General features: G+C 45.8%; 1 protein-coding gene across 5 annotated transcripts in view; it reads right to left on the bottom strand.

The window, feature by feature from the left end:
- Positions 1–26,906, bottom strand: part of LOC144782015 (adenosine deaminase domain-containing protein 2-like) — a 582,918-nt gene extending 556,012 nt beyond the window's left edge. The window contains exon 1 of one of the 5 annotated variants that reach the window (XR_013601099.1): positions 26,661–26,846. Coding sequence is in view for 3 of the 5 variants with exons in the window: in XM_078661128.1 (XP_078517254.1) it covers positions 26,661–26,740 (80 nt within the window). In the remaining 2 variants the exon portion in view is untranslated. Of the gene's footprint in view, positions 1–26,660 lie in introns of all 5 variants that reach the window. The other 4 variants (XM_078661127.1, XM_078661128.1, XM_078661129.1 and 1 more) reach the window with 4 other exon arrangements.
- Positions 26,907–27,142: the final 236 nt, after the last annotated feature.

The following is a 27,142-nucleotide window of genomic DNA, read 5'->3' as shown; positions in this document are numbered from 1 at the left end:
CGTACCTGACCTGCAGCGATACTTCCAGGCATCACAATTGCGATACCTCTTAGAATGGTCCCGGCCAACCTCAGAGAAACGCTGGTTATTCCAAGACAGAGCCATGGCGGGCATGCCACTCGGGAGAGTCCCTTTTCTGGCGCGCCCAGGCAGGCCGGCCTACATCAGAAAGTCACCCATCACCAGAACACTCCTCCAGGTGTGGGACGCAGTGGCGGTCTCAAGGGGCCTCACGTCCTTTCAGTCACCGATGACACCCCTGCTGGATAACCCGGTGTTCCCGCCGGGGATGACCCCCGGCTCCTTCCCACAATGGCGACAGACAGAGTGTGACTCAGCTGGGCACTTATTTGATTTACAGGGTTTCATGACACTGGACGTAATAAAGGAAAAGTATGAGATTGACAAGCCACAAAACTTTCAATATTTTCAGCTACGACATTGGCTTACACAGAAAGACACTATACCTCACGTGGGCCGCCTGCTTACACCATACGAGAAATGGCTCCTTACCAAATCCACAGACAAGCGGGCGATCACGGAACTGTACAAGCTGCTGACCCCCCCTCCGCCCGTGTCTAGATCTGCGGGTCAGAAACGATGGGAGCGGGAGCTGGGGCGCACCCTCTCAGACAAGGAATGGCAGGACATCTACTACCGGGCGCACCACACAGCTCGAAACATGGACAGCCGAGAATCAGCGGTCAAGGTAGCCTATTATTGGCACCTGACCCCGGAGCGGCTCCACCAGGGCAACCCTAGACGAGATTCCACTTGCTGGAGGGGATGCAGGCACACAGGGACCATGCTTCACCTGCTATGGGAATGCGCAGAGGTACAGGAATACTGGTAAGTGGTGCTCCGAGACATAGACCAGTATTTTGAGACGGAGATCCCCCGCTTCCCTGCATACACAATCCTGGGCCTCCCTAACAAACTCACGTTCCCACTCAAATCCTTAGGGGGGAAACAGATGGGGCTAGCAATGGGGGCGGCGACACAACACATCCTCTCACTGGCTCTACCGGTTATGGTACATAATGGTGATGGAAAGGTTTTCAAGCCTCCCTCACGCAAACATCGGACACCTTTAGGGGAACGTGGTTGCCATTGCTCTCTGTTAACCCAGGAATTTAATGAGCTTACTTGCCCAAAATACCTAAAAGTCCTTAGACTAGCGGATGAGGTCCACACGACATCGGGAGACGAGTGAGAAACTTAAATTTGATTTTAAAAAAAAGAAGACTATTTTCTGGACTGTTAGCACCTTTTAAAGCAGTCCTAGGAATATTTCCAAACTTCGTGCACTCTGTGTTTGGCGGACTGCCCCTCCTTTTGGGACTCGTCGCGGGACTACTATTTTTGCTCTTCCTGCTGCCACTTGGCAAGCCAAATCACCAGCGCCACTCCAAGCACCATAGAGAGAGCTCTATTGGAGATGAAGTGTCGTGAGTGTATCGTCCAAATTTTGGGATTAACTCGTTTACGAGAATTGACTTCCACATGGTTTCAGTCTTTCAGACCAATCTGGCAAGATTGCATCTTACCTGTTCTACGCAGCCTGCTAAGCGGAGAAGAATGCGTGCTGGACATCTGTCTAACACTCCCATCAGTCATGCCAACGGATGTTGATACTTTGATGGACCTGGTAACTGCCCATGCGCAGTGTTGTCCCCAGCGGCTACCAATTCTGATGACGGCATTCATTGAGATCTCAAAGAAGCAAAATGCTGATGCTGAGGTACGAGAGGAAACTACAGGCACACAGGTACCAACCAATTCGAACATTGCTAATGCAACCAATGCTGAAGGCGATGCTTCACATCTATGTGCGGTTAATCTTCTAAACTAGGTAATCCAACTGTCACCTACAATGATGGACGACTTTTTTACAGACTTAGAAGATTTCATGTTTTCTCCAAGCGCTAACACTGACTTTTGAGCACACAGTGTTCTGAGAGACTTTGAATCTGACCTTCATTTTTTGAAAGCAAAGAACTTTTTCCTATGATTATTTTTTTTTCATAATTTGTATTTTTATCACAAGTAATCTGCTTAAAGTAGAACTATTCATAGAGAACAAGAATTATTTGAATACTTCCAAGAGACAATATTTGATCTTGTGCACAAACAAACAGTTTTATGTAATCGGACATGAAATGGTTTCGGCCTTTTTTCTTCTGTATTTACGAGCCATTTCATAAAATGTATATTTTCATGATTCATCAATTTAGCATCCAAATGTCAACATATATGCTTAGAATGAAACATTGCTTAAATGCGTACAGCACCAGCGCATCTTTTATGTGTACAACCAGTTCAAATGCATTGTTATGTATTTTCAGTGGGTTTTTTCACACTTCTTGTGTAGATATGTTTTAGATGTGTTAAACATGTTTCGAATTTTAGTAATGTCGTACATAAGAAAGTGGAGTGGGTGTTGTATGTCGTTTTAGATTCCGAATTAATTTTCCTGATTCATGCCCTTATATAGGTACAATTCACATTGCCCTTATATAGGCATAGAAATCCAGTCCTTATTTAGGCCTAGCCCATGCTACGCAAATACAGGCATGGCTACTTCCATCCGTTCATCTAAGTCACAATGAGTTCTAGGAAAACCAGACTCTTAAGCTGTAAGGGACTTCCCCTTGCTTGGATATTGATTTCTCCAAGAACTAATTTATTATGCATGATCAACTATTCCTTAGGGGTTCATCCATGACGTTCATATGCCCGACTTTATGTCAAAGCTGGTATTCCTAAACACCTTCAAGGTATAAATATACCTTCACTTGCTATGGCAAAGCACAGTGTGGTTCGGTGCAGTTCGACTACCTACTTGCCCGACGCGGCTCGATACAGCAAGGGCCGAAGGAAGCCGACTCTCCAGCTGACGCACTGACAAGAAGCGGACATCCTCCTGCCGAGAATCTAGCTCCAGTGTTTCCGACTCCCTTTGCGGGGTGTTGGGAAATCGAGTCCCGAGACAGAGATACCAACTTCTTTCATTCTAAGGTATGGAGCTGATTAGAACCTAGAGAAACCTTTGGGAATTTTGGCAGTACTAAAACTTATGCTAAGCAGCACTTGCTTCTTCCCTGGAACTAGACCTAGGTTAGGTACATTGGGGTAGGCTTATTTTAGAAGCACCCGTTGAGTATTTTAGCCTATGTTATTTAAGTATGTATTTTTATATGTCATAGCATCAGAACAACGCTACTACAGTATTATTTTAGAATACTATTCTCGCTGTATGCTTTATACTTTGCATTCTGTCTAACCATTGTAGCAGTTCACCTCTCTTGCATGAGAAAGAAGATTGTTCAATAAATCCTTTTATTGAAAACTCCTGTCTCACTATTTCTCTGCAACTCTGTAGAAACTATGCATGCACGATTGACTGAGTGAAATAGTTATCTATTGTTTCCACGATTCTGAAGAGATTTGTTCCAGTCCTAGGGAAACAAATTTGTCATGTTTATGCGTTTGTCAGAAACTAATCCCTTCTTGTTTATTCAATAAAGTTTCTAGTGACCTCTGAGTTAGTCGGCACACACAATTGAGTTTAATATACTCGATAGCGACATACTGACCCCAGTCCTATGTCAAAACTATAGTATATATTATTCCAATGCGCAGAGCCTATTGGGAATAAAGGAACTACACTACAGGTTAATAGGGTAATACCAAACATGGAACATAGATTAGGACTAATCCTAGCAGCACATGAAGGGATCAACTCTGCTCATGCAGGTATTTCCGCCACAGTATCGTTATTAAAACAGAGATACTGGTGGCCAGGAATTTGGAAAAAGACCAGAACTTATGTTATGGACTGTGAAATATGCCAGAAGGTTAAAGTCTCTACTGTGAAACGTCCGGCGCAGACGCCCCTGTTGATCTCAGATAAACCATTAGCGTGTGTTTACCTGGACCACTGCGGTGCCTTACAAAGGGATGGTAACGATAAATATATCATGGTCGCAGTGGATTCGTGTTCAAGGTTCCTATGGATGTGGCCTCAGCGCTTGGCTGACGCTCAAACTGTAATAAAAGATTTGCGAGTCTTTTTCGGCACATATTCAATTGGCACACTACACTCTGACCAGGACCTTGCGTTTAGCTCTCGAGCTTACAAAAAATAACAGGTCGAGTCCCCAACTCTTGATAGTCCTCATTGCACTTCTGAGAATAACAGTAGCTCCATGTAGCTTCTCAGTGACGTTATTGTAATTTGTTAGCGCTTTGAGTAACGTTTTTTCCGGCAGTTTTTTCCCTTGAGTCCTAGTGTCTGTGAGGTAGCGGTCTAGTGTACCAACATCACTAGCGCCTCTCCTCACCACAACGCGCCCTGTGATTGGTGAACGAGGCACGCCCACACGTCATGACGTGTGTGTGGCCACGCCCCCTGCTTCCACGAAGCCGCGCACGCCTACCTGATCACCACCGTCCTTATGTACAGCAGTACTACCGGAACCTTTAATCCACGGGGTCCGGTTCCAGAGGGTCTGACGCAGATACCAAGCGGGTGCCTGGTGTCTCCGGGCGTGAGTCTTTTTCTCCGAACCTAAGCTAAGTAACCCACGCTAGACGTTTTAACGTTATACTTACCTCCAGCCCTTTCCTTTGTTTTCCTTCACAGGGTGTGCCAATTTCGCCATCACCCCCCTCCCGAGACCCATGGTGTGAGGATCACTCACACTACAAGTGAGAATTTTAAATTAAGCAATATGCATGTGTTTTGTGTGGTTGTTGTCACGCCACGTGGCTCACTGGCCATTCTTTGGCCTCTTGATCGACAGACCAACACAAATTGTACCGCTAAACGCCCTAGTTGGCGTGCAGGTGTTTTTATACTCCACATTCCATGGAATTTTGATCTTCTTAATCAAGCGCATGCCATAGCCTGACCACGGAGGCCAGGCAATACTACCACTCATAAATTAATGAGTATAGTTTATGACTACGTGCTGATCATCTCAGCCTGAGCGCAAAAATTGATTGAGAGCATGGTATACCTGTAACAAGCTCAATGTACAAGATAGACACTAATTGTTTGTCTTGTCTCGTCTCAACTTGCACTTTTTTACACACCTTTTTTTCACTCACACGCCCTCTGGTCAGGGTGGGCCTTAGCCGCCCATACCGCCGAGCTTTAGTTCTTTTGGTCCTGACGAATGCCAGGTAATTTACACCGTAATGGCAGAAACATGCTGACCCCACCTAAGAGGAAGTAGCCGAACAATCTATTTGGCCCCCTTCCGACACTGTTTTTAATATGTCTGATTGACCACCTAATAAAAACTTTTTTTGGGACACAACATTTATAGGTAAATCACACTATCACTACTTCACTTGTCACATCACAAAAACCAGCTCCGCAGTAACTCTGGCGTCGAAGCACACCTGGGAGGCACTCGGCCTCTCCCGGTGGGGCCCGATGATGAAGCAGGTCACCAACCAGGTTGGTGAGTGAGGGCCTTCTATATAAATACAAGAGATTTATATATCTATTCCCATGCTCCCTCTGTTGAGGTTACAGTAACTATACTCTTTTGTTGTTTAAACAATATATTTGGGGATTAAGAGTGTATTCGCTACATTTTCCCTCCCGCTCTCTTTGATGACTAATGGTTTTGGGAATATTCTTCTTTCTACTTTGGTTAGCTCTGGTAATAACTCTGGGTATGCTGATAAATGGAAGATATATGCAAATGTACACAGCAAGTAAAAGAGTGAACTTACTTCTCCAGCCGCACAAATCATCCCATCGTGAAGCAAGAGACTTGTCAGCAGTGAACATCACAGCCGTTCCTATACCAGATGGTATAGCTTGGGACAAAACTGATGATGACATTTTTGGCCCGTCGGAACTCTTGAAGATTCCACACTTGTTTAAAATTTCATTAAGTGACTTGATTACCTCTACTACCTTTTCTGATGATTGGGACTTCAAGACTGTTAATAACATGATGTCTTAGCTTAAAATGTCCACAGTATTCACAAATCATGAATATTTGGAGGGTTCATCAGATTATGAACAAATGTATTGTTATAACCACTATGGTCATCATTTTTTGCATAGAACTGCATCACCTAGAAATGTATTTAAGTATAACCAATAGGAACATTGTCCTACACCTCCAGAGGGTAGCTCAAAAACTTTTGCAAAGAAATTTCCATATTTTTCAGGGTTCAACTTGTCAAATCCAGAAACGTTTTTCTTTAAAAATATGAACAAGACAGGAACAAAAAGTATGTTAACCAATACAAAACAGATGTATTCTGCAGCCTTTATTGCCCAACTGTCTAGACAAGGTTTTGACTTTTGGAGAAACAATATTGAGACAAAATCTTGGCAAGTGCAGGGGGTAGAAGCACTGTTTAGAGCCCTTATCATCCCGGAGCAAATTATGTGTTTGAATGACACTGTCCAACAAATGTCTTGCCTTGGGATAGCTAAGATCAAAGACATGAACACTCTGTCCATATCTGCACCTGCAAGTAATAGCACTACACGGGGAGAGTTCGACATGCATACTATTTTGCATCACAACAGATCAGATCTAGATTGGAACAAATGGCTGCGCTGGCCCACAGACACAAACAACTGTCAAGATTGATTCCTGAACAAAACACAGGGTTTCACTATCAGTTTGCCAGTCCCATGCTATGTTCAAAGACAGCATCCAGGGGTAGTAACAACATACATTGTAGGGAAACTTTGCCTTGATTGGCTACAGAAAGCTACACTAGAGGATGTGAAACAACACTTCACTTTACTTCAAGAAGGCGCAGACCTTAGGGAATTCTTGCTAGGTCTAAGAAAACCGCGTCAAAAACGTTTCATATATGCCGGTATCTACGCTGCTTATAATGAAATATGGAAGGTTACCCAAGCAGAGACTGCAGAAGGAATATGAGAAATTGATCATATTAATTTAGATAAATCTCTCGCGGTAGTAGACAATGGGTTAACAACTCTGTCGTACAGGATATATTCATTGGACAGCATTGTGTCTTCTGCCATAGACATTATGGAACAAGACTTAGTCATGTTGCAACATGGTCAGTCTCAACTACATTCTATCATGCTATTAGGCTGGATGCTACAAAACTTGCGTGCAGGCTATGTGCCTTGGCGTTTAATCAACACTGCGTCACTGTTTTCAGAATTCAATTTCACTAATAAAAAGATCAAACTGGCACAAAGGGGAGCAGACTATACGGTGCTGAGCATTGAAAAACTGGAAAAATTACCTTTCACAGTGGCAGAAAAACCAGCTACTGAGTGGATCATACATGGTAAAATTACTCTGCCTGTTACAACTTTCCATTTTCAGTATTGCCTAAAACATATACCAGCAGGCAAATAAGAAAGGTTCGGTAAAGAATACATCAAGACATCCTGGGATTTACCTTACACACACAGATGTTGGAGTGGGGGGCGTTAAGTGTTTCTTAGCGGTACAAACTGTGAAAATGCACTAAGCGGTTCTCTCCTATGCCAGGGTATTAATTTACACGCAGCCTGTGATGGTTCCACTAGAAACTTATCCTGCCACCTGCAAGGTTCACCAGCTGCAGTGATTAATAAAATTGTTGGTCAGCTTTCGAATGGAAGTTACAGGTATACCATATTTAGTAACGGTTACATCCAGGGTTACTTGCTGTATGCAAGTCTTGTTCCCTCAGATCAAGAAAGTCAGGGAGTCGCCTTTATGGCCTTCACTGAACATCTCTTCTGTACGAATTGATTCTCTAAGCAGAATGAAAGCCATTCTTTTACAACAAACAGTGCCTCTGAACTCAGCCAACTAAAACTATGATCTACAAGTCGCAAGGACTTCAGCCGAGATACAAGCCCTTTTGAATACAAACTGCCCTATACATTTCTCAGTAATGTTGAAACATCTCTTAAACATGTCTGATACGAGCGGTATTGTACATGTATTTAGGAATGTGTGTTCAGGACTGTTAGCACCTTTTCAAGCAGTCCTCTGAATATTTCCCAACTTCGTGCACTCTGTGTTTGGCGGACTGCCACTACTTTTAGCACTCGTTGCAGGGATCCTATGTTTTCTCCAACTGCTACGATATAGCAAGCCAAATCACCAGCGTCACTCCAAGCACCATAGAGAGCTCTATTGGAGATGAAGTGTGAGCGAATTGTCCAAATTTTAGGCTTACCTCATCTACGAGAATTAAATACCACATGGTTTCTGTCATTCAGACCAATCTGGCAAGATTGCATCTTAACTGTTCTACGCTGCCTGCTTTGCGGTGAAGAATGCAGGCTAGACATCCGTCTAACACTCCCATCAGTCATGCCTACGGATATCGCTACTCTGCTGGACCCGGTAACAGCCCATGCTGTGTGTTGTCCCCAGCGGCTAGCAATCCTGATGACGGCATTCATTGAGATTTCACAGACGCAAATTGCTACTGCTGAGGTACGAGAGGAAACAACAGGCACGCAGGTAACATCCGATAGGAACATTGCTGATGCGACCAATGCTGAAGGCGATTCTTCTCATCTATGTGCGGTTAGTCTTCTAAACGAGGTAATCCAACTTTCACCTACAACGGTAGACAACTTTTTGTCTACAGGATTGGAAGATTTCATGTTTTCTCCATCCCCATACACTGACTTTTGATTCAGCACACAGTGTACCGGGAAGACTGAATTTGGCCTTCGTTTTTCAAAGACTAAACTTGGAACTTTTCCCTATGATTAATTTTTTTTCTCCAAATTTCTTTTTTGGGCAAAGTAATCTGCTTACAGTAGAACTATTCATAGAGAACAGAATTCTTTGAAACACTTTCAGAGACAATATGTCACCTTGTTAATAACAATTGTTTTATGTAACTTGACATGAAATGGTTTTGTTTTTTTTCTCCTGTATTTACGAGCCATTTCATCATGTGTATATATGTTCATTGATTTAGCATTCGATGCCAACTTATGCTTTTGCTTTAATATGTACAGCGCTGTTGCATTTTTATGCATAGCAACAGTTTTAATGCATTCTTTACAATGTATTTTAGACATTTTTAGCAATTCATGTGTAGCTATATTTTAGATATGTTTAGCATGATTAGAATTTAGTAATGTCGTCATACGGAACTGGAGTGGGTGTAGTGTGTCGATTTAGATACCGTATATAGGTTTCCCGATTTCAGCCCTTATAAAAGGCACAATTCACATTGCCCTTATATAGGCATAGAAATCCTACCCTTCTTTAGGCATTATCCATGCTAACCAAATACAGGCATGGCCACCTACATCCGTCTATCCACGTCACGAGTTCTTGGAAAACCAGACTCTTAAGCCTTTAGGACTTCCCCTTGCTTGGGTTATTGATTTCTCCAAGAACTCATTTATTATGCATGAACATACTTTTACGTCAATACTGGCATTCCTAAACACCTTCAAGGTATAAATATACCTTCACTTGCCATGGCAAACCACGGTTCGGCTGCATACTTGCACGGAACGCCACGGCAAGTTCGGAAGGAAGTCGAGTCCCCGCCTGAAGCACCGACCAGACGCTGCCATCCGCCTCGCAGAGAATACAGCTCCAGTGTTTCTGACTCCCCTTGCGGGATGTTAGAGATCGAGACACGGAAAGAGATTCCAACCTCTCTCATTCTAAGGTATGGAGCAGACTAGAACCTAGAGGGACTTTTGGCAAATCTTGGCAACACCAATGTAAACTATAGCCCAACTAGACTATAAGAAAAACAGCACCTACTTCTTACCTCGTACTACACTTAGGTTAGGTACACTGGGGTAGAACTAGCTAGAAGCACCAGATGAGTATTCACATTTTAGGATGTGCTATGTATTTTTATGAATATAGGTTATAGCTACAAACCATGCTATTACAGTATTATTTTTCTTGCTGCTAATGCTGTACGTATTATACTTCGCATTCTTATCTTATCTTATCTTAATGGAGTTTTTTATAGCGCTCTGTCACCGTAAGTTTCCTGGCGCTGATTGGGTGCTGAGAGATGTGAAGGAGGGGAGCTAGCCAGACTGTGTGAAAAGACTGGTTTTCAGGAGTTTTCTGAATTCCAGAAGGGAGTTGGATAATTTAAGCGGAAGGGACAGCGGGTTCCAAAGCTTAGGGGCCAAGTGGGGGAATCTACAGCCACCAAATTTTTAAGCCTAATTGGGGGTGCAGCTAAGAGATGGCGATGAGAGGACCGAAGGTTGCGTAACGGGCAATAGGGGGTGACTAGGGATTTAAGGAAGGCGGGAGAAGTTCCGAACACAGCTTTGAATGTGAGGCAGCCGATCTTAAACGCAGCCCTCTGTTCAATAGACAGCCAATTGAGTTTGTTGAGTAGTGGTTTCGCCGACTGCCACTTCGGGATTTTATAGGCCAGTCTGGCCGCCTGGTTCTGCACAATTTGAAGCCTATGGAGAAGATGTTTGGGTAGGCCATGGTACAGAGAGTTGGAAAAATCCAGGCGGGAGAGCACCAGGGCAATCAAGACTTGTATCAGGGCCTCAGGTGTAAGGAGATGGGAAACTTTCCTGATTTTTCTTAGCTGAAGCATACAAGATGACACTACAGCACCCACCTGAGGCTTGAGGGAGAACTCTGTGTCTATGATGACCCCGAGACTCTTTGCTGACTTCGGCGGGACAGGCGGGGAGCCAAGCTCCACCGGCCAGAACTGTGGGCCCCAGTAAGTGGGGCTTTCACCCGGGAAATTAGCTCTGTTTTCCCCGGGTTCAGCTTGAGCTAGTTGAGGTTCATCCATTGCTGGATGTGTAACCTGACCGCTTGACAGTCAGGGGCTGCATTAGGAGAATTGAGGGGGAAGATAATTTGCAGATCGTCTGCATAGTTGAAGACGGTGATGTCCCACCTCTTCAAAGAGTGGATGAGCGGTTGAAGAGCAGGGGGGACAGGGAGGAGCCCTGGGGCACTCCGCAGGTGGATAATTCCTTAGCGGTCATGAAGGGGCCTAGGTGTACCGCCTGGGTTCTGCCTGTCAGAAAAGAATTGATCCAGGCCAAAGCCAGGCCGCGGATGCCGGCTTGTTCGACACGGTAGAGAAGGATGTTATGGTCAACTATGTTGAACGCCGCCGACAGGTCCAATAGGACGAGCGCCTGAGGAGACCCTCTATCGGCATTGCCCCTTAGAGAATCCATAACTGTCAGGATCACGGCCTCTGTAGAGTGGGCAGGTCTGAAGCCGGCTTGGTTCGGTTCGAGGTAGTTGGTACGCTCGATAAACAGAGAGGCAGCTGGTAACGTGTGCCTCCAGGAGTTTGGATAGGTAGGGCAGGAGAGAAATAGGCCGGTAGTTGGCAAGGTCCTCCGGATCGGCTCCGGGCTTTTTCAGTAGGGGTACTAAAACGGCCTCTTTAAAGGAATTGGGTACCATGCCCGTCTCAAGGGAGGTGTTTAACAGGGGCAGAATGCAGTCCGGCAGAGCCGAGCAAATGTCGCCAAGAACAGAGGGGGGGCAACAGTTATTAGGTGAGCCGGATTTAACTCGGCTGGTGAGTTTTGCCAGAGTGGAAGAGTCGAGGACGGGGAAGGATGATAGTGAGAGTGGAATTCCAGGAGAGGAAGCGGATATAACAGCGGGAAGAACAGAAGGGATGGTATTCTTAATTTTAATAATTTTGTCAATGAAAAAACTGTTTAAGGCGTTGCAGGACTCTTGGGTAGGGTACTGGGAAGGGAGGGTTCTAGCATCAGACGTGAGCTCACTTACGACTCTGAAGATCTCCTTGGACTTGTTCGGGGCAACGAGGATCCTTTCAGAGATGTGTGAGGATTTCGCTGCTATAATAGCGCTTTTATATTTTTTCCGTGCAGCGACGTATGCTTCTCTGTCAATAGGCAAGTAGTTGCGTCTCCACCTGCGTTCCTTCTGGCGTAGTTCAAGCTGCTGAGATTTCAGAGAGGAGTTAAACCACCTGTGTGATTTGCTGTGACGAGAGCGAGGGAATCTGGAAAGGGGGGCAAAAAGGTCACTAGCTTTTGTGATCCAGCTGGAGAAGTCATCCTCCAGGGTATGGACAGTTGCAACACTGCGTGGTGGAGGGTGGGTCTCCGCCAAGAAAGAGAGAAAGCCTTGAGAATCAAGGGTGCTCCATTTACGAGTGACTCCGCCTGCCAGGGGAAGAACCTTAACACAGCCCTTGATTGTGATCACTGTGTCGATCATATGATGGTCCGACCAAATGCAAGGAGTAATCACAGGGCAGGATAGCGTGAGTTTGTGGGTCCAAATATGATCTAATATATGGCCTCTGATATGGGTAGGAGAGGTGGCAAGTTGGGTCATGTTGAAGTTAAAGAGGACTTCAAATAGCTCGGCTGCATGGGGACCAGCGTTGCTATCATTATACCAGTAATTAAAGTCGCCGAAGATGGCGACTCGGGCAGACGAGGTAATCAGGTTTGCTAACTGTTCGCTGAAGGCGACGGGGAACAGAGGCATAGAGTAAGGGGGGCGATAGACAACAATGAGAGTAAGAGCTCCCTCCCCCGTTTCCAAGCTGATGATAAGATTGTCTACATCTGCGAGAGTGAGGGAAGATGTAGTGATGAATTTTAACTCTTTTCGAATGACAGCTGCCACCCCTCCACCAGCACGACCAAAAGGTCGATTCATGTTAAGTATGTAGTAGTCTGGGGGCAATGCTGCCAAGATATCAGGGAGGGAGTCGTCAGTCAACCAGGTCTCGGTGATCAGGAGGATATCGGGGCTTTCGTTGGTGAGTAAAAGAAAAAGGTCGGCCTGATGTTTTACGAATGAACGTGTATTTAAATATAGCACACGTATGCGTGTGTCACTAGTACTAGGACAGGCAGAAGATTTGACGCTGGGGTGTGGGGGGGATGCTGGGCGCGCAATGCCAAGTGATGAAACACGATCTAGGCAAGCGGGAGATAGAGCACAGTGTGCAGATTGTAAATTCCTTAGGGCAAGAGGAAAATAAGTGAGAGGAGCGGCAGCATCCCTGGCCCCTGAGCCCGTCCGGTCGAGGACGGGCGCAGACGGGCAGGACTCTGGCACGACTCCGGCGCGATTCAGGCGCGATTCAGGCGCGTCCGCTGAACGCTTCCACTGCGCGGAGGCATGGACGTCCCCTTTTATGCGCAACTAGAGCGCAATGATTCCCAGCCACACTTAATATGGCCGCCGCTATTCTGTGCCCGGGACCAACTCCACAGCGTCAATACTCGGCTGAGAGTGGACCGGGTCTGCGGGAAGGAGGGGGAAAGGAGTCAGCAAATAAAGCTTCTATAGTCAAGCTATTTAGGTACAGTTGCTGTTCAGTAATGAAATCGCCGATTTTCGCAAGCTTTCAAGTTAAGTTACGATTGTAGCAGTTCATATCTCTTGCACGAGAAATAAGACGGTTTAATAAACACTTTTTATGAAAACGCCCGTCTACATATTTCTGTGTAAACTCTGAAGAAACTAAGCATGCCCGATGGACTTAGTGAAACTGTTATCTATTGTTTCCACGATTCTGAGACTGTTCCGATTCTAAGGGAAACAAAGTTGTCATGTTTATGCGGTTGTCAGAAACGAATCCCTTCTTGTTTATTCGAGAAGTTTCTAGTGATCTCTGAGTTACCTGGCACACACAAGTAATTAAGTTTAGTGTACTCGATAGAGGCATACTGACCTCAGTCCTTTGCCAAAACTATAGTGTATATTATTCCAATGCGCAGAGCCTATCAGGGATATAGGAACTACACTACAAGCCACCCCACCCATGGATACCCAGGGAAACAGGATATCTACACCAGTGAGCCCAGGTGCACAGGGGTGAAGTGGTGTCATAACTGCCCATTGAAGCCAATAGAGGATCTTGGAAGTCAGTCGGCTGCAGCGACTTGTGGACCAGGACAGTGTAAACCAAACGTGGATTCTGGATGAGAAGTACCTGAAAGCAGAGGGGACAGACTCCAAACCATCCAGAGGTGCCCAAGAGGAGCAGGAACAGAATGCCAACCCTTGTCAGAGGTTCTTGCTGTAGCACAACAGTCTTGATGAAGCAGCTATGGTCGCCAGGCGACGATACAGGAGCGCAGGAGCCATCCACGGGCTGTCCCACGACAGATGAAGAATATAGGAAGGTCAGTGGCCTGCTTGACCACCGACAAGCCTTAGCAACCGCACCAGTTGGGGCAAAGGAAAATATGCTTGGTTGCAGACCAGCAAGGTCTGTGGGACTAACCCAGCACGGGTAAGTCAGGGCTCGCCCTCAGTATACAGGAGATCTAAAAGGAAGCGTTGAAGCCCCCTCGCAGCCCCTCTGGCAGCAGGCTAGGGAGTCGCAGGGAAACCTCAGTAGCCCATAGAAGATAGAGGCTCGCTGTGCAGAGAATGCAGGCAGGATATCGTTCTTGGAGCTGTGCAATGCTTGGGCTTCTAGGAGCTTGAAGATCTTTAGTGAAGAGAGTCAACAGGCCCTGGCAATGGCAGGGACACAGGGAGGTGGTTCAGGTCACCCAGAGTGGGGTTACAGTCGCCCAAGTTGCAGGAAAGACTGGTCAGGCCTCTGGGGGGCCAACAAACCACCCCCGTAGTGCAGAGCCTGGATATGTCCATGGGGCAACAGGCTCAGAAAACCAGCCGCCGGTGTAGAGGTGCCTATGGATGCAGGGAAGTTACTCCTTCACTCCAAGGGAGATTCCTTTTTGCTTTGATGAATGAAGAGTCCTTGCTGACAAGGAGGATGCACGGCCACAGGGTTTGCAGAAACTTGGAAGAGTGTGGAGACGAACTTGCAGCAGGAATCTTCCCACCAAGAGAAGTTTTTTTTTTTTTTGGTCTTGGCTCGATCCAGCAGCGGAGACCTGGTGTCCAACAGCAGAAGTGTCTTCAGACAAGTCTTGACGAAGTCCAGGACAAATCTAAGGACCCACCGCCGGGAGAGCCCTAAAATAACCTGTAAGGAGCTGGACGGGGGCAGGGTGGACACTCCCCTGTCCTTCTGTAGGTTTGTGCGGGTGCCAAGGGCTCCTAAACTGAGCAACCCTGGTTTATGCAAGGAGGGCATCAAATGTGCCCTTCAATGCAGTCTGGTGGCTGTCGGAAACGCCCCCACCCTACCTAATTCACACCTCTCCTTTGCAGGAAATCCTTTGTTCAACTTCCCCTGCTTGAGGTAGGCTCATCAGCAGATGGGAAGAACAGTGTCTGAAGCCAGCAGTAGCACAGGCTGGCACACTAACCATGTAAGGCTACATAAGTAGGTATGGGGGGGGTCCTCTAAGGAGCCCCTCCCGTACATGGTATCATGCAACGAACACTGGAATTGGTGTTGTTGCATGATTTCAACATGCTTGATACCAAACATGACACTTTCGGAGCAGCCATTGTGTAGCTGGACATCTCAACTTGCCAGTGTCTACTGGATACCTTTAAATGGTTGTCCTACACTTACAAAGCCTAGAGACGAGTCCAGGGTTTGTAGGAGTATCTCTGCCTGGGCAGGGTTACCCACACACTTGGGACCAAGCACCCGTCCCTTGCACTCAATGGCCTACTTTAGGGGTATTCATAGGTTTAAAGAGCAATGATCAGGATATAAGGAAAACCTTATATCTAAGGTGAAAGGTGCATGCACCATTTCATGAAGACTGCGGTAGCAGCTCTACAGACACAGTTTGCATTGACTCCCACAGGTGACCCAATACATGCTGCAGCCCATGGGAGACACCTGGCGTTCCAATGCCCTGGGTACCATATAATAGGGATTAACAGTGGTACCCCAGTATGCCAATTGTAGGGTGTACAAAGTACTTACCATCAAATTTAGAGAGAGCACTGCCACTGAGGTACTGTTTAGCAGGATCCCAGTAAACTACAGTCAAAACACTGACATCAGGAAACAAGCATTTGCAATGCAATAGGTCTCGCAGTTGTGAGAGTCTGAGCTATTGGCATTGTAAACGGCAATGCCTTTTATTTAGGTGTTGGTTTTCAAAACATAAATAAAAGGCATCGTCATTTACAATGCCAATAGTTTAAACTCTCGCAAATGTGAGACCTATTGCATTGCAAATGCTTGTTTTGTGAGGCACGGGGAGATTAATCGATTTGTCCATGTCAAAAAATGTTGGGCGGCCCCACCGAGACTCGAACCTGCTGCCCCAGCTTCGAGGTAGACTGCGCTAGCCGTTAGGCCACTTGCTGTCGAGTGCTTTCTCTTCTGCAAAAAAACGTACTCAGGTTCACATCACAGCCATCAATATCAGGAGTTAAAGTAGTCGTTGACAACTAACTGCAGTGAAAATATTACATTTATTGGCAGAGAAGCTCTGGAGGGAAACAACAGGGCATTAATATTACAGAAGTATGATAGCAAATGATCATTTGGCTGAAGGTTGTAACTCACGCCTGTAATGCTACAGAAGTGTCATGCCCTGACAGTATAATGGGTGGATAATAGGGGTGATAAGTATGCTTTCCTTGGATGATGGAAACAGTCCTGCTTCATTTTACAAGCCTCAGGATCCCAGTTAATGAAATGGAAAGAGATCTTAATCCATGGCAATAAGTTATGCTTAACACTGCAGAACTGTGTGCATAGAAAGCCACCTTTCGAAACCGGACATACGGTTCTCTAAAATGGTGCCACAGTAAGCACACTGTGAAACGCAAACAGCGTTGCATCTTACTTTCAGATCAGTGTTATGAGCAAGTAAGTTTATTATAAAGTGCATAGTTAATTAAAACCATTACACCAATGTAAATAAAATACAGGAACAGCTTTAAGAAAAAGAAGATGTTAAAAAAGGAAGGCTGTTCAGATTGACCATTGGCAGTTTCATACCGACAACAACTTTAAGAACAAGCAAATGAAAATGAGGGGAGGGGCTTCAAGTCCTCTTCTGAAATCTACTCATCCACAATGTAACTCGCAGAGCGAGCAGCGCATACGCACTGCAACGCTAGGCGAGTCCTAAAATCCTGGAGGAAGCATACAAATGTAATTTGAGGGCAGCACGTTCTGAAAGACACTGGTCCTAACAGAGGAAGATACCCTTATGGTGACTCTTACTTTTAGTTTAGGTTTAACTTTCTGTATATCCTACTGGCACTGCATATCCAGTCATATGTAAAGTACACTGGGAAAGAGTCGGACACCTTCTACCTGCCAGACAAAATCCCTTCTTTTGGGGTAGGTGTTCACTCCAATGGGGTATGGACCCTTGATTTTCCCATTAAATAACAGTTCAACAAAGCGTAGGAGTGTTTTCACATCAGAAATCAGTTAAACTCATGCCAGTATATTCTTATCTCCACTTTTCTTATTAGAATATTAGATCCATATCCAAGAACAGCCAACACGTGTTTCACCCCCATGGGGCTATTGAGCCTGGGGTTTTCTCAAACCTTCCAATTTTACACAGATTAATCTCTTCATGTCCGGAGTCATTGTTGCATCACAGTTGTATATATATCTGTCTCATTGGAATAAATCCCATCTCTGATTTGGCAGGCGTTGTGAAACGCGTGTGGCCTGTTCTTGGATATGGATCCAATATTCTGGTAATAAAGGTGGAGATATGAAAATACTAGCATGAATTGGACTGATTTCTGATGGGAAACGGCTCCTACGCTGTTACCCAGTCATGTGTAGCGCTCCGGTCTTCGCTCTGTGTATGTGTGCCCTCACTAATTTCCTTCTTAAAACAAAAGAGAACAGATTGGGTTGCTCTCTGCACAAATAACTGTATGCTTGACCTTGGGGTAAGGAAGTTGCTGAGCAGAAAGTGAATAGTCCAGGAACCTCATTCATTCCGCCGCCAAGACCATAAACCCTTGTCTGCCCATGTGCCTGCTATTGTATTTTGAAACTTTGGACCTTTAACCAGGCCCAGAAAAAGACACTGACCTCCTTTTTAATGAGAAGATCTTGTCTGCTGCTACAACAACATGCAGCACTATTGGATGGTCAAAGCTAAATTATTGAGTGCCATCAAAGCAGTAGTGGCTGGACTATCTCCTCACCTCCAGCTTGTGAAGAGCTTCCAGCCATCCAATGTTAGTGGGTCCTTTCTATGGAAACCCCCGCAGGAGCCTGAGGAAGAGGGCAGTTTATGGTGCACCCTGTGTCCCATCTATTTCCAACATGGCAGAAAGCCCAGGGGTGCAGATCGTCATCGGTTGGTGCACACATCAAGCCTGTGAAGATCCAACTTAAGGTGGGAATCCATAGTGTGCTCCTTTCACAGAATAATCCTTAACAGGCCGCAGAGTTCCACAATCTCTGCAAATAAAGCATTCACTTCCAAAGGGAAGCGTAAAGTCCATGTCGTTCCCCCAAGCCGTTCTTTTGCTGTAGGGCTACTTTGACTCCATACCCGACAAACTATTATCAGCCAATTATTAATCCTACATATGACGACACGAGCATTTTAAAATGCATCCCTCTCTTTTTCTAACCCACTGATTCTTCTGCTGGTGAATCTAGACTCCATCGCTGTGACATTATGAACAGGTTTATCAATATAAACTCTAAACAGCTGAGGATTTTGAAAAGCGGGGGTGGGGCCCTCCAAATACATTAACCTCTACGCTGTTGAAATTTAGCTATGGAAATGATGAATTCTGCAATTCCGAAAAACTAAAGCAAAAAAACATGCGATTATGTTTGCGGACTATGGCAGCTTTAAGGAGTTGCAATGTACTCTATCTGATCTTATACATGTATTATGAAAATGAGACGTGCACTGCTATACAGAGGTACTATCTTAAAGCCCCATGTATCAAAAGAGTTTGTGTAAAAATGTACTGTGAAGCCCCACTATTCCTTAAAAGTCTATAAATTGAAAGAGTAGAAATTTCCCACAGCTTTTCCGGGCAATGACTGCCACCACAGCGAGCAGGTCTTTGACGTGCATTCATTCCACAACTGCTTACCACTTCAAAAGGGATCAAAAATAAAGGCAGCCTTTTTCCATGAGACTCAGATTGGATGACACATTCTAGGATAACGTGGGCTGCTGGAAAGAGACGCATTAAATGTCAGTTCATTGGCTGAGGATAGATATGGGACAGGTAAGTGCACTGGCACAGCACACTCCGATAATTTGTTTCGTCCCAAAAGGTCTTTTGTAATGGGGACACCTGGCATTCTCGACGATCGAAGCCAAAGTGGCCTGCTGATGCTGTGCTGGTTCCGAGCCATATAGTTAAGTGCGACTCCTACTGGAGTGTAGGAATCTGCTGGTTAGGGAGAAGAGCATGTTGGATAGCCTGCTGGTTAGGGATAAGAGCATGTTGGATAGCCTGTGGTGAGGGATAAGAGCATGTTGGATAGCCTGCTGGTGAGGGATAAGAGCATGTTGGATAGCCTGCTGGTGAGGGATAAGAGCATGTTGGATAGCCTGCTGGTGAGGGATAAGAGCATGTTGGATATCCTGCTGGTTAGGGATAAGAGCACGTTGGATAGGTGTGGTGGTGAATGCTGTAATGGACAGGAACAGCACATGATGCCCATGGACGTGAGTCCAATAGAGCACTGAACCTGAGAGGCTAAACAGACTCCTTTGTGGTCGAGAGCCTAGGCCTTTAGGACCATTACACCGAGTACAGGGAAAATGGGTGGCCAAGCATTCTGTTGAGAGCAGTGGAGGATCACTCTCTGGTACAGCGTGGGAATACAACTATTCTTGAATAGACACAAACTCAACAGATGATGGAGCAACATCTATTAAGATGCTACTGTGGGTATCATGGCAGTTCTACGTATGCACTCCCGTATAGCTGAAAAACAAAATTGGTTTCATTGTTTGTAAAAGAACAGCAGAGTCCGTCTGGCCCACGATCAAAAATGAAACAAATATATGGTTGTACAGCTGATGCCATGTTTGCATGCACTCAAATTAGTCAGTAGCACAATTGTGCTCCGACTTGTGGAGGAAATTAAGTGATGTTTTAAATCATGAACTCCTTGAACCGAACATAATTAGAATACTCTTACAAGCAACACTGTCAAACCTGTTCCTCTCCTAAATGTGCCCCTCAGATGTGAGCCATTCATCCATCCATTCACTCGCTCACTCTCGTGCAGCAGCCCGAGGTAGGACCAAAACAAGGATCTGTCTCAGTTAAGGTGAAAGGTCCTGCTCTACTGAGCTGCACTCCCTCAGTTAAAGTGCAGCACCGCCCAGAAACCTTGAGCAGCGATGGCATATGCCAAGACTCCCTGTCGGCCTACAGCTTACCAAAGCACCAGCACTCTCGAGGGACCCGGACCCCTAAAAAAGCAGCCACCGTGCACGCTACTGGCTCTGCGCATCCCACAGAACACGACGAGCCCCTAAACAAACATGCTCCCGAAACCCTACTGTGAACCAGCAAAGTGTCTGTGAGCTGCGACCTTTCACTACATAATGTAAGTGCGAGCCCTCGCCCAGCCGAACGGTTCATCCGCTGCGGTTCAGCCAAGTGACAACGTGCGGGAGGTGCCGGAAGCCCGGGTCACGCTAACCTGCAGGCGAGGGCCGGTGCTTGCTCTTTCACGCTGACATTAACAAGAAGTCTTCGAAATCGGATCTCTTGGCTTTTAACAAGGAAGAGCAGCGTCGCATTTCCTGCTAAAGAACCGGTCTTCTGCTGGTGACGAACAACAACAGGCCCCAAAGAAGTCTGGAACCAGCAGTACATGTAAATAAAATTAAACAAAATAAAATGACTTGGTATGAGAAGAGTTACAGTGTCCAAGTGGCAGAGTATGCACAGCCAGCATCGATGCCAGCCATGATTAGGTATGAATCTGGAGCAATACTCAGAATGTTCTTGGGGTGATCACATGGCCGAGCCATTTACAGTCATGCACATGACCACTCTGAAGTTCAGCACAGTACAAGGACCCTGGAACATGAGCAATAACAGATCTGCAAAACAGACTAGAAAATAAGTGACAGCTAAGATGGTTAACAAGTCGAAAATGCTGTGTTTTTTCTGTCTCCTACAGCGTTTCACAGCCTCCCCTGGGGCGGGACTTCCGCGGGAAGCCCGCGCCCACAAAGTGACTGGACGAGAAGGGCAGGAGGTGGAAGTCCTGCCCCAGGGGAGGCTGTGAAACGCTGTAGGCACGTAGGAGGAGCAGAGGCCGCCGATGCAAGTGAGGGAAGCCCCGTGTGACGGAGCCTGTAGCCCGGTGAGTGGGGCGGTGGGGCTTAGTTGTAGGGGTTGTGGGTGGGTGGGGTGTGTGTGTGTGTGTGTGTGTGTGTGTGTGTGTGTGTGTGTGTGTATGTCTGCGTGTGCGCATGCGTGTGTGCGTGTGTGTGTGTGTGCATGCATGCGTGTGTGAGTGCATGCGTGCGTGTGCATGCGTCTGTGTGTTATCCACTTCCTGGCAATGTAGGACAGGAGATGTGTGGGCGAACGAGCGCGCTCACATGGGGGATTCCCCTGCGCGTGCACATCCCCTGTCTCACATTCCCAGGAAGTGAATAACAAAAGATGCTTCGCTGGACACAGTGCTTCGCACTGCTTACACCAGCTCGACCTAAAAAATGGGGGTACCGATGGCAAAAAGATCCTACTTTCCCAACCACACATAAAAAAGCCAATGTTGTCTATATCATAATACTTAAGACAGACATTGCTCGTGTCACTAATTCCCTTCCATTCACATTTTACTTTTTACCTCATCATCCCTCAAGCCTTAATAGATAAAGAAGCAATGGCAATGGCTGTTTCATAGAAATGTTTTATAACATTATAAATACACTCTACAGCCACACTACTGTACAACACAGCTAAAATAGACTAAACCAGTAGCTTACAGAGAGGCAAGACACATTGGCTTTGTCAATGTTAGTTTTCATACAGGGGACCGGAGTCACATTTACTTTTTGTTGGGACTACTGTTCTTGTGTTTTGACCCTTTAGTGCTGCAGACCTGGGGGACTATATTTGTTCCAGTCCATCGCTGTTTTCCTTGCTTCCCTCCCACTTGATTTACTTTATTCACCTGCTCCTCTGGCATCTACATTTTCTCCCTTGGCTGCGGTGTGTGTATGGGGGCACTCAGAGTGAGGGGTTTAGCTTCTCACACAACTGTACAATTGCAAATCTGTTGGCCAGAAAACCAGTATTTACAAACCGGGGCAGTGCAGTTGTGCTACAACTGCTAACAAAAGCAGGCCCGTGGCATGAGTACCAATTACTATTCCATTACTTTTTTTTGTACATTACTAGCATGACTTTCTCGGTTTTCATCTAAGAGATCTGAGGCGATTACTTTTTCCTTTCTGTTCTGACTGCTCTCCTGGTGTGTTTTTGATCTTTTAGGTGCTGCAGATCTGACTGTCTTTGTCCCGTTCCAGCTGCTGCTTTCCTCTCTCCAACATCACTCTACTTACATCTTTCAGTTGATCTTCTGACACCTAGCGTGTCTCCACTGGGTTCCATATTTGCATGGTTATGAGAGTAAGCTGTCTAGCATCTGACACAAATGAGCATTGGCCGACAAGTAGACCAATATTTCATTAATTTATAGATTTTTATATAGCGCCAACATTGCCCAAAGGTGCTATAGCGCTTTACAGTACCAATATCAAAGAACCAAGGCAGTACAGCCATGTTGGTAGCATACAAAAGGCAAGTCTATCTGTGCCATGTCTGCATGTCTCACCTGAAACTTTGCTGGGAAAGTACTTGACATTTGAAATACAACCTATATGGGTTAGCAGCTTCGAGACCTTCAAACATGTATATTCCTTATATTGAAGGGCAGGTGGAACTGTATTATGTATCTACACCTTAATGGTTTAGTGTCCACCAGTTCCAGTCCATTCTTACACAGCAAACAGACTTGAAAACATAATTCGGACATCTGCAGGTAGCCAGTGAACAATTCACCCAGCAGTCAAGTTTAATTTCTTGAAAATCTTAATGCAAGGTGAACTGTATTTTTCTCTGCTTTGTCTATGAAATATATATTTTTTAGCTACTTAAGATAAAATGCTTTCTTTGATATAGGGGCCGATTATGATATCGGTTTTCCCACATCCTCCGGGCCGGTAGAAGCCACCGCCGGCCCGGAGGATGCGGGAAAACCACTGCGGACTGAAAAAAGACCACCCGCCAGATTAGGATGGCTGGGGGATCTTTTTTCCGTCCGCAGCTTTTCCGCCGCGGTCGCCTTCCATCTGCGGCGGAAAAGCACTAACATTGCTGGCGGTGTTTATCAGACACCGCCAGCCATATTAGGATATCAGCGGTGCTATGCCTTTACACGGAGGCATTTCCGCCGTGCAAAGGCATACGGACTTTTCTTTGGGGGCCCGTTGGGGGCCCCCAGGGGTGAAGGGGGGGTGTGGGTGCCCATGGGGGGTACCTATGGTACCCCCCTGCATTTGCATGCACAAAGCAGCAGGCACCACGCAGTGCCTGCCCCTTTGTGCATGCAAATGCGATGCATGCATTTGTAACATTGCGGCGGGTGCAGCTGCACCCGCCGCAATGTTAAAGATAGAGGATGTGACCGCCACCCTGGCGGTCACATCCTAATCTGCTCGGAGGGAACGCCGCAGCCCATGCGGACGTTCCCTCCTCCTCTGGGGTCGCGGACGGGCTCGAGTCCGTCCGCGATCCTAATCGACCCCTTAGTATGGTATGGAGGTGACGAAGTATGTAAAACCACACTGGATATAACCAGATGTTTTAATATTTTCCGGTAAGCATTAAGCTGCTTAGCTACCACAGTATTTTATTTAAGTATGGTTATGCAGGGGACTGTTTGCAAGCTATAAAATGCAGTTGACTGTTCCCTCTTCTTTCGAAATTTACTGTATCAAATGGCTATAACTGCTCGGTGCTACATGGGATCAAGTGACGCATAATTCATGCTGAAATGACACATACATGCACGAAAATTATGTTGCATCAGCAACTCAAAACTTGACAGCTATGTGTAGCTTATACTGCACTGCTGCAGTTAAACATGATTGCTCCACCATGTGGTTCCTGGTCCTGTGTACCTTGAGTGTAGTTTTGTTTTATATGGAGTCCAGACAGACAGCTGAAGTGTAGAGACCCCAGTTTTTAGGTCTCGCCTAGCGTTGTAGGCGTCTTGTAATCAATAAGATTTCTGAAGGGGACTTGAAGCCCCGCCCATGATTTTCATTGACTGGCGTCATCATTTATGATGAACGCTGGCTCTTGATTGTAAATGAGGCTTCTTTGTTACCGCCCTGTCTCCTTCTGCAATGGCCCATCCGGACTCAATCTTTTACTTGCGGCGTGACACGGTCTCCTTCAATTAGTTAAGCACGCACTATTCGCGAAATGGACACTGATGGGGACAATGGCAGCTACAGCTCTATGGGCTCTCAATTGTATGTTTTTGATTACTCTAATGAGCGCGGCGCCCGCTGGGGACATCGCGCTCACTTTATATATTTTATCTTACAGCAAATGCTTATTTAGTACGCACTCGTATGCTTTTTTACTTGTTCATTTATGTGCTAAAAAATGGCGTCCGCGCGCCTCGTTGCGCGTGTCTCACCCAACTCGTAACGCTAGGCTCGACCTAAAAACATGTTGGTGTTTGAGTAGACCTGAGCACTGCGCTGCTCTTTTTTATTTATCTTTTGCTAAGCACTGGGCACTATGGCAGCCAGTGTCTCTTAATGTGGCCTTTGCGAACAGGCATTTCCCCGGTTGGGATGCCTCACTAACACATGCGCCTGTGTCACGTCATCGGAAGATGCTTCATCTAAAGTAAGTGGCTGAGAGGTAGACTGGCTCTCTACTGACTAGTAATCAGGCCGTGGTCACATGTCTCTCACCCCAGCACCCAACTGTAAAGTGGGAGAGGCCGCCAAGTCATTTGTCAAGCGTGTGAGTAATTCGACTGAAAACATGCTTCTGTGAGTGAGGATAAGCAGCGCAATGTATATTTTCTACTTCTTAGTGCAATAAACTTTGGGACATTGTATTTTTGTGCGCGCCTTGTTAGTTTAGATTGTGAGGAGCAGATACGCTTACAGTCACACTGTGAGAAAGAGGAGGAGCCATGATTAGCAAGGACCCGGCGTGTATACTTAAGTAGTCAAGTTTCCCGTCACACGCACTACTGGAGCATCACCTTGTTCTATAGAAACAGGAGCCAGCTTTTCAGAAATAAAACCGTTCAGACTACGTGTCGCGTGCCCCCCATCTGTGCCTTAGTGTATCCACGGGTAGGCAAGCATAATATTGAGGGGCCTGAATTCCAGTTGTAAATGTTTCCTGATTGACACAAGAGTTGGCATTTTTGGGCTTCCGCTTAATTAGGAGCAAACCTATGTGCTCGCAGTTTCTTTTGAGACTAGTTATTGAGGCCAAATTATTAATATTATTGGTCTTGACAGTTTTATATTGCAGTGTGTCATTGCCCTTTGAGCTTTAGGTGGTCTGGGTTGTCATTCTACAATGCAGACTAGAGTCTGATTTGTTTTCAGATAATGTTTTATTAGTATTGTAATTGTATTTATTTAGCACTTACTACACTTGGCGAGGCGCTGAAGCGCTTTACAGAGAGTAGCAAGTTATTGTATTCTGGTCTGTTTCGGATTGGTGCTTATGTAATATTATTTTAGTCTGAAAATGTTTAGTTCTCGTGTGTAAGGCAAAAGGCTTACAAAATACTTGTGTGTCTTCTTGGTCAATTTTAGTGTCAGTTGTATTTCTATTTAATCAAAACAATTTCTCTCGGTTTTCCACCTTCACCCATAACCCGATACACAGACTTACAGAATATGCCGCAAGCGCAGCCAGTAGAAATCTCCAGGTAGTAATTCCAATGCTGGGCAGCGCCATGGGATGAAACGAGCATTTGCAATGCACTAGGTCTCTCATTTACGCAAGTTGAAGCTATTGGCATTGTAAATGACAATGTGTTTTATTTATGTTTTAAAAACCAAAACATAAATAAAAGGCATGGTCATTTACATCACCAATAGCTCAAATTTGCGAACATGCGAGACCGATTGCATTGCAAATGCTTGTTCTCATTCTCCATTAAGCATGATTAGCTTGTAAAAGTGACAAACGAAGAACAATGGAGAGCAATTTAACAGTGCTTTTGAAATCGTGTAGAACTGGAAGGGTGGCATCTTAAGTGAAATAATATCCGATCCCTTCAAAATATAGAATGTTATTTAGAACGCTTGCTGTGTCGGACAAGTCATCAGCTGTCCTATATTAGTCTCTGGAATTCGAGCGGTTATATTACAAAAAATAATTTCTTAGGTTCCCATGATACCCCATACATTTACTAACTTGATTTAACAGAACAATCCTCACATTAACACTATTTTTCAACATCCCACTTAACACTCACTGTAATACCTCATTCGGATAACATCACAACCTAATAATTTCTTGAAGCACATACTACATGTTTAGCGATGTTTCTCTGTGAACTCGCCGCAAAAGTGCCAAAATGTCAGTTTAAGTAGGTACAAGATTCCATAATGCCGAATTTATCAAAATACGTAGACCGCAATGCCACCGTTATCCCCAGCATGTTTACCTAGGCCTTGCTGAAGAGGGCTTGTGATACAGGAGCCGTTTTAAGTGAGTGAGGGGCAAACGGAGAGAGTCGATGTCTGCTCCGAGAGGCCTTGTAACCACCCAGTTTGTACCACTTACCGCAGACTGTCTGAGCCCAGCCGTCTTGCAATTTCACTACTGCCCCGAGCAGCGTGCCAACTACGCGCTGTTGACTGCATAAGGCAGAGCGTTGGGGTAATAATTTCACTAGAACACAAACTAAGCTTCCTGCGCGCCTACCTCGCCCTCAGGCGGCTGACATCATCTTCACGTCACCGAAGGCAATCACGCACACTTCCTGCACGTTAGGCGTAAGACACGTCCACCTTTCCTCTCAGTACGCCAGGGCGGAGCGCCTATTTGGGGGCGGGAGGCAGCCATACGCAGTTCCCAGTTTTTTGTTTTTTTGGGGGGTGGGGGTGCACCTGCGTCCTCGGGGAGGCACTGGAGGCTGCCATTGGCCCACGGTTTGTTTGCTCTCATTAGGCGCCGCTCGGGCGGCATGAGAAAACAAAATAAGGGAGAAATGATAGGGTAGAGTGGGTGAGACCGAGTGCTTTAGGAGGCCAGATTGCCACCTT

The sequence above is a fragment of the Lissotriton helveticus genome, chromosome 9 (genome assembly GCF_964261635.1).
Source record: "Lissotriton helveticus chromosome 9, aLisHel1.1, whole genome shotgun sequence".
Taxonomy (NCBI): Eukaryota; Metazoa; Chordata; class Amphibia; order Caudata; family Salamandridae; genus Lissotriton; species Lissotriton helveticus.
This window is presented reverse-complemented; position numbering and strand designations above follow the sequence as displayed.